Here is an 8,105-nt window from a genome sequence, read left to right as displayed (position 1 = left end):
AGGATAACCAGTCTCTCTCCATTTTGGATGGCTCTACTAATGATGCGATCCCGGACACAGCTGTTGTTTAAGTTTTCGTTTACAAAAAATAAAAAGTAAAAAAAAAAATTAGTGTTCTCTCTAGTTTTTTCTCGTTTTCTTTTTGGGCCGTTGAACTATAGTTTGGGCTCCGCCACAGCAACCAGGCAACGGTTCTTGTCGGCACTTCTGCGTAACGGGTCTAAACACACGAAAGGGATGTGTCAACTTACCATCAAAACTTCCTTTACAACCCAAAAAAAAAGTATAAGAATATACACAAGTAAGAATAAAAGTAGTAATCTTACGAGGTGAGTAATGTGGTATGTTATGTTCATGATTGTGAACAAATCTTATTTATATATCTAAAAATCTTGTTATGATGTCCATACAGTGATATTGAAATCTCAACCCTAAACGTATATCTTTATTATAAGTAACAAAAATCAAATCTTCATATGTTTTCAATCTCAATTCCCTTGATTGAATGTTTTGTCCATTGCATATTTAAATGTCATTTCAGTTTTGGTTTGTGATTGAGACTAGATTTTCTCAACAACATTGTGTCATCCTTATCTTTAGCTATAAAAACATCATCAGTTACAAAAGCACAAATTAAGGAGGCTAATTAACAAAGATTACCCTTTGTTTTTCCTCTTTTTCAAACTTTTTGATATATTCAAATTCAAAATATGGGAGAGGGAAGCTAAGTAAAGAAGAAAATTCTTGTAGCCAAAGCTTCAAAAATCACTAACAAACTCTGTCAAGTCTTGTCTTTTAAGCAAAACCCACAACCAAAAGAGGACCTTCTACTCTTTCCTAGTTGTCCACTTTACTTTGCCAAATGCAACAAAAGTGACTGCTCAATTGAAGACACTTATCAAGAAATTACTTATCAAATAGATAAAGGGAAAAGGAAATAAAGAAGAAGAAGAAGCTGTGTTCTGATCAAACCAGCAGTCCACTTTGGAAGATGGGTTCATATGGAACGCCAAAAAAAATGTGGAGTAGTTCTGATTTGCTTGAAAATTCTTGTGGATATCTACTTCAAGAATTGAAGGTAAATGATTCATTTTGAGCTTTGGTACCTGCTTTAAAGATTTGTACAAGTTTTTATGTTTTTTGGGGTACTTGGATTCTTCTAATGAATTTTTGTACATTTTTACGTGTGAAACAGTTGATATGGGATGAAGTAGGGCAAGATAAATTGGAAAGAGAGAAGATCCTTTTAGAAATTGAACAAGAATGTTTGGAAGTCTACCGACGGAAAGTCGACAATGCAAATCTTTCTCGAGCACGTTTGCATCAGTTGCTGGCTGTTTCTGAATCTGAATTGACTCATTTGCTTGTTTCTCTTGGTGAAAGATCTGTTCCTGGCAGGGTAATGCTCATTCTTTGTTTCACTCTTCTTTTTTTTAATATGACACAAATTATGTTCATGTGCTTGATCATTTTGAAGAAATGTCTGTATAATTGAATTCTATAATGCAAGGAAAAAACTCCATGCAGAGCTAAATCATTCATGTCTAGGGATAAACACATGTATTATAGACCTTAGATATGACTTGTATCCAGAAAATGATCAAAATATAACTTGTTGTACTGCATTTAGATTTGGGGTCATAACGAACACGTATAACTCGAAAACTGTATGCCCTTTTGCCATTGTTGAATCGTTAGACCAGCAAAAGTTATGATTTTGAGAATTTAGAGTAAATGATTGTGAGCATGATTTTAGGATGCCGGTTTGAAAACAAAATGTAGCAGTGAGGGTTTATTGTTCAACTTTTACTTCTTGTAGCCTGGCAAAATCCATGCTGTGTACATTATTTTCCTAGTAGATAAGCTTTTGGACAAATGGTTGATACCATATGGGTTTCGAATCTTTTTCTATTGCAGACGGAAAAAGTGATGGGAACACTAATGCAACAACTAGATTCAATTACTCCAGCTTTAAGGGAAATGCTATTAAGGAAAGAGGAAAGATTGAATCATTTTCGCGATGTCCAAAGTCAGATGCTTAAAATTTCTTCAGAAATAGCAGGACACTTAAAGGAGGAGATTTCCTCTTCAGATGTCCAAGTGAATGAGGATGATCTTTCGATCAAGAAACTTGAGGAGTACCGATTTGAGTTACAACGACTACGAAAAGAGAAGGTACGTGCAATAGAGATTTATCTTCACCAGTAATCCACATATGTTTAATCAATATGCAAAGACACTTGACTGATTTCGATGTTTTTGGTTTTGTTTTGTTTTGTTTTGTGGACTTCAAAAGGGTGATAGACTAATGAAGGTGGAAGGCTATTTACGTGATGTCAACAATCTCTCGGCAACTCTAGGGATGGATGCTTCAGAAATAATCAAATTGGTTCATCCCAGCTTGGATGGAACATGTAAACCAAATCAACAGAAATACATAAGTGATGCTACACTTGCTAGACTTAACAGCACTGTCGAATCCCTAAAGGAAGAAAAGCAAATCCGACTTGAAAAGGTAATTCTTTCACTTTCTTTTTCATTTTAGGACACACTACTGATGTACAATTCCATTTTGCAGCTTCACAAACTCGGCAAAGCACTAACAAACTTGTGGAGTCTCATGGACACATCCTACGAAGACCGTAGACTGTTTTCTCATGTAACCAAGTTCATATCAATCTCAGCAGCTGAAATATCAACTCCTGGAAGCCTGACGCTTGACATAATCCATAGGGTACTGTTACAATCTACAAAAGTAAATTCATCGTCAAGTAATTGTACTTGAAACGCTAAAAGGGTAACGGATTCTTTTATCTTATATTATGTTAAATTCTAGGCCGAAGCTGAAGTTCAGAGATTGGATCAACTAAAAGCAAGCAAGATGAAAGAACTTTTTCATAAGAAGCAAGATGAACTGAAAGATATATGCAAGAGGACTCACATGGAAATGCCATCCCAGTCAGAAATTGACAATATACTGAACCAAATAAATGCTGGTATGCACAGGACTTGGTATACTTCTGTAAGATTCAATCCTACACTTTAAAATCAACTAGCTCATCAATGACTGGGCTATGCAAAATGCAGGGGAAATTGACCACACTGATCTCCTTAAAATCATGGATGATCAAATATCGAAAGCAAAAGAAGAAGCTTATAGTAGACAGGTAATAATGGAGAAGGTAGGCAAATGGATGCTATCTCGCGATGAGGAATGTTGGCTGGAAGAGTATAACATGGTAATAAGTTTTTTACTCGATAATTTTCTCTTTCACTTTGACATAATGATTCTGCATTAAGCAATTACCTGTTTGAGCTTACATGTTATATTCTACATATGTATCATTTCAGGATGAAAATCGGTATTCAGTTAGTAGAGGTGCTCACAAGAACCTGAAACGGGCAGAACGTGCACGAATAACGGTTAGCAAAATCCCTGGTAAGGACAAAGATTCTTGGTGGTACACTCTCTTACATTAGACTGATTTGAGTTTTACCCTTATTTTTAAGTTTCAAATGCTAGTAAGCGCACACACTTCAGGACTAGAATGATTTCTCCCGACTAAATATATTACTCGTAATGCTGTTATGTGCAGCTTTAGTAGAATCTCTAATAGCAAAGACTAAGAGTTGGGAAGATGAAAGGGAGAAGGCTTTCTTGTTTGACGAGGTAAGGTTATTTCAAATGCCGTTGGGTTAGTAGTAATTATAAATTTCGCAGGAAGCAGTATAAGTCTGATCTTTTTGTGTTTCATTTCATTAGATACCTCTACTAGCAATTTTAGAAGAATACAATTCATCCCGGCAAGAGAAGGAAGAAGAGAAACAAAGACAAAGGGTATGCAGTATACACATGACCACATTATGGTTGTCAGGTATTATGTTTGTTCACTTTACTGAGGTTTGTCCAATTTTACAGGAAAAGAAGAGAGTACAAGCTCAAGTTGAGCAAGAGAATTTGTTCACATCAAGACCAAGTACAAGTAATCATCGTCTTTCAATTTCAAGCAGAAGTATAAATGGAAGTTTTGGCAATGCTAGTCCGACTACACCTACAAATAGAAGACTCTCTTCTGTGGGAATCAATCATTTAAGATCAAATAACATTGTTCCAAATGTATCATCCTTTACAAAGGAGAACAAGAAAGGACATGGACATTTTAGAAAATCTTCTCATGGTATCGATGGGGATACAGCTTCAGTCGTCTCAGCCATGCATTTAAGCCCGTTTTATCGTTGAATTGTTTTTTGGTTATTCGGTTCGAGTTGAGGTGATATTTGCCTTAGTTTCAGTAATAAGAAAAAGTTTGTTAGTTAGATTAAAGATAATAAGTTTGTTTCCATGGTAATGTAATCAAACTAGTACAAGAATAAGTTGTCAGTTTCTTTCTTATGCATAAACTGAGACCATGCAGCTTGCTTTTGCAAGATTAGACCTCAGGCTCAAAGAAGCACCACTGTGGACCACATGCACCTAACTTGGTTTAGCATCAAAACTGTTTTTACTTAATTACTGATAGTCTCCCCTGTATACAGCTACACATCGAGTGTGGGGATAGTTTTTGTTTTTTCAAGCCAGCAAGTGAAGCTAAATTGACATTTACCTGTAAAACTTGTTGAATTTATTACTATCTGTATGCTTCACAGTTTTTTGGTGATTAGTTTTTCATCTATTCAATTGATTAGTGTTTTTACCTGAAGGTTAAAAAATATGTGTAAACAACTTGACCGCAGTACAAGTGGATTTTGCATCCAGCAACAATGTTTTGAAAATGTGCCCAGGAAATCCGGCTTTGTATCACACCTGCATTCGATATGCCACGAATCTTCTATTGTTGCTTTCCTTGTACAGAGACCATAAAAGCAGATGTATACAGAATTTCTGATTCTTATTTGCAGGTTTAGGCCAAAGCAAGAATGGAAGATACAACCGCGTGGGGGTTAAGTCCAGATGATGTTAAAATTCAGTCCTCAAAAACCACCACCGTTATCAGCAACAAAAAAACAATTTGAAGTAATATATGACTGGGAGAGTCTGGTTCCCACTCTCTTTCATTAGTTGTAATCCAACTACTTTTTGAACTCTACATATGTGATGAGAGTGTGGTCCTTAGACCAAGAATAGGTCTGACTGTCTGTAACAAATGAGTACTGGACAGTGAAGACTTTGCCTCAAGTACATTTATAGAACCAGTGCTTCTCGACAGACCGAGATTCTGAACCACGCAAAAACTGAATCTCCTTTTTATCTCACAGTTTTTTTTGGTGAGTCCCGATGGGTACCGCGAAGGACAGCAGGGGGTCCCGCCTTTGGGTTTGTGTCGGGCCGTTTTGCGTTGTTTGTTAAGAATTTTTGTTATAGAACTTGGGAAAGGAAAAACAATTAGCTTTTTATGTTTTGTTTTGAAACACACTACTAATATTTTTCCAGGCTAAATTGGGGCATATTGTGATTAATTTGGGCCTATGACTACAACACAAAAAAGAAAATTTGAAGTAAAATGGATAACCCCTTATCCAATTATTTTACTAAATGGCAAAACTACCCCTGATTGATTAGTGCTAATTTGGGAGATTAAATGATGTTTAATCAAGTTAACCCTGAAATCAACTACCATTAATTCATCATCAAAAACTTGAAAAAAATTAATTTTTTTCTTCAAAACTCGATCCAGAATCGGTTGATGTTAGTGCAGTTGTAAACCGATTCTGCATTGAGTTTTTTCAAAGGATGAAGTAAACCCAGAATCGGGTTTTTCCAATATCAAAATAAACTGATTTGTTGGAATCGGTGTTTATATATGCCCACATAATCCGATTATACCTAATTTTCAGAAACAAAATATTCATTACATAGTTTAGGTAGCGCATTACATATATAGGATTCAATATGGGTATTCTAGAATTTGACACATCAAATGTTCGTCAATGAACCTCCGAGTATGTCGGTACAACGTCGTATATTCTTTGTGGTGAATGAACTTAGTTTCCCCATTACGAATTCTCCATTTGAAACGTTCCAGCTGAAATTCAGTGAATTCTTAAATGTTAGTATGCGAACTTTTAACGATGACATAAGTATAAATATTATCAGATTATTCACTTTTTCTCTAAGAGGAGCTTGTAGATGATGTTGGTACACCATATTTCTAACTTTAACATACTCTCACATTGCACTTTTTATGTAGTTGAATCGAAATGCCAAGTCTCTCCATTTGCGGTTATTGGGATTCCCGGTACGCCCGTAAAAGAACTCTTTAACTCTCTTCCAAAACATTGAAAAGATTTCATTCGGACGTTCGCGGAACGTATTAACAAACGATTTAACGAGACACAAATCTTCATAAGGTTCCCATTTCACGTCTACTTCCGGATCCCACTCCATTTTTTATGCTAAGTGTGTGATGTGGGAGTGACTCAAAGAGGTTGTCTTTATATAGATAAAGAATCAACGGCTATTTTGTTTTTCAAATTCACTTCAAACAATCGGAGTTTAGGTATGTCCACATAGTCCGATTGTGTCCTTGCAAAATCATATAAAATGTGCCTTTCAGTAATCGGATTTTAAAATTGCACATGTAATCCGATTCTAGGAAAAAAAAGTTACAGAAGAACTGCCACTTTTGCTTGCAAGAATCGGATTACATGTGATGCCAACATAGACCGATTATAAAGGTTGTCAAAATCTGCCTCTCAATAATCGGTTTTTAATATGTCACTTGTAATCCGATTCTTGGCAAAAAAAAAGAGATACAGGAACATTGTCACTTTTCCTCACTAGAATCAGATAAGATGGGATGCCCACATAAACCGATTCTCAAACTCTGGATTTTTTGTTTTGTCAGAATCGGACTTTAAAAGTATCCTTATACACCGATTCTGAAAACTTAAAAACCAGGTGAAGAAAATTTTCAGAATCGGTCTATGTGGTGCAACTTCAAAACCCGATTATGAAATTGTACTCCTGGAGAATTGTCAGAATCAGATTTTTACAGGTAAATGTAAACCGATTGTGGAAGAAAAAACTTCCAGAAGCATGCATTTTTTGCACACACATTGTAGTTGGTTCTTTTGTCGCGTCTTAGACAAACACAAACAATTTTCAAAAGAAACCAGATTCAGTCATTCATAAACTAGGAATATAACCAAAAATAATTCGACAATAAGTTTAAGACATATGTTTTGACACCATAATTAGCCATAGTTAAAGACATAAGTTTGAAACTATTCATTCATCAACATCCCCACCACGACCACGTCCATGACTGATGTATTTTCAAAGTTGTTGTAGTAATAAATAATAGAGTTCGTTCAAGACTTGTGAAGGTTGTGCTTTTAGATTTAAATTCTAAAACTAAAGAAAATAAAGCAAATTAAAACTGATTATATTAGAGAGACCGGGGTTCAGGATTTCACCATTCACCAAAATTCATGTAATTTAATGTTAATTTTTATCATGCAATTCTAGACAATATAACTCCAATCAAAATAAATTGTGATTCTAATCATTGCCTAAATTAGATTTTCAAAACATCAATTGTTAATCGCAAGAATGAAGTATCAAAAGCCCTAAACTAAGCATACTTCATCAAGAGAAAACACAACTAATTAATAAAAATCATTACTCAATTTTCATTCGGTGCAAATAATCATAAAAGAATTGTATAAATAAATTCAAATAAATTTTACCACATAACTTTTGGAAGAATGACTTCCTCCATCCCCCCGGAAGATTGGGTTTAGATCATCATGTTGGAAACACACTCAAAATATGTATTCATGGCTCAAAAAGTGTTTACAAGAAGAGAAAATAGTGCAACAGGAAATCTGCAACAGCGCATGCGCGTTGCAGACCGACTGTTTCAACTCTCAACTATTATGATGAAGATAACCGTTACAAATATGAAGATAAATGTTGCAGAAGAGGATGAAGGAACTGTAACAATGAAGATAAATGTTGCAAATCAGTTGAAGAAACGGTTACAATGAAGATAAATGTTGCAAACCAGTTGAAGAATCTGTGACAAGCATTTGAAGAAACCGTTACGACGGATGAAGAAACCGCCGATGTTTCCTTGTTCTTCACGAGCAGCAGAAACAGAGTT

At 35.3% G+C, this 8,105-nt stretch overlaps 1 protein-coding gene across 1 annotated transcript; it reads left to right on the top strand.

The window, feature by feature from the left end:
* The first annotated feature begins 628 nt into the window (after positions 1 to 628).
* LOC113302875 (65-kDa microtubule-associated protein 8-like) lies at positions 629 to 4,433 on the top strand. Its single transcript, XM_026551834.1, has 11 exons — positions 629 to 1,078; positions 1,196 to 1,399; positions 1,918 to 2,175; positions 2,297 to 2,515; positions 2,579 to 2,734; positions 2,837 to 2,996; positions 3,088 to 3,239; positions 3,352 to 3,439; positions 3,597 to 3,670; positions 3,764 to 3,838; positions 3,920 to 4,433. The coding sequence occupies exons 1-11, from the start codon at positions 992 to 994 to the stop codon at positions 4,238 to 4,240; spliced, it is 1,794 nt and encodes a 597-aa protein (XP_026407619.1). The 5' UTR covers positions 629 to 991; the 3' UTR covers positions 4,241 to 4,433.
* Positions 4,434 to 8,105: the final 3,672 nt, after the last annotated feature.

Source organism: Papaver somniferum, chromosome 8 (assembly GCF_003573695.1).
Source record: "Papaver somniferum cultivar HN1 chromosome 8, ASM357369v1, whole genome shotgun sequence".
NCBI classification, from domain to species: Eukaryota; Viridiplantae; Streptophyta; class Magnoliopsida; order Ranunculales; family Papaveraceae; genus Papaver; species Papaver somniferum.
Note: the sequence above shows the minus strand (reverse complement) of the source record. Positions and strands in the feature narration are given on the sequence as shown.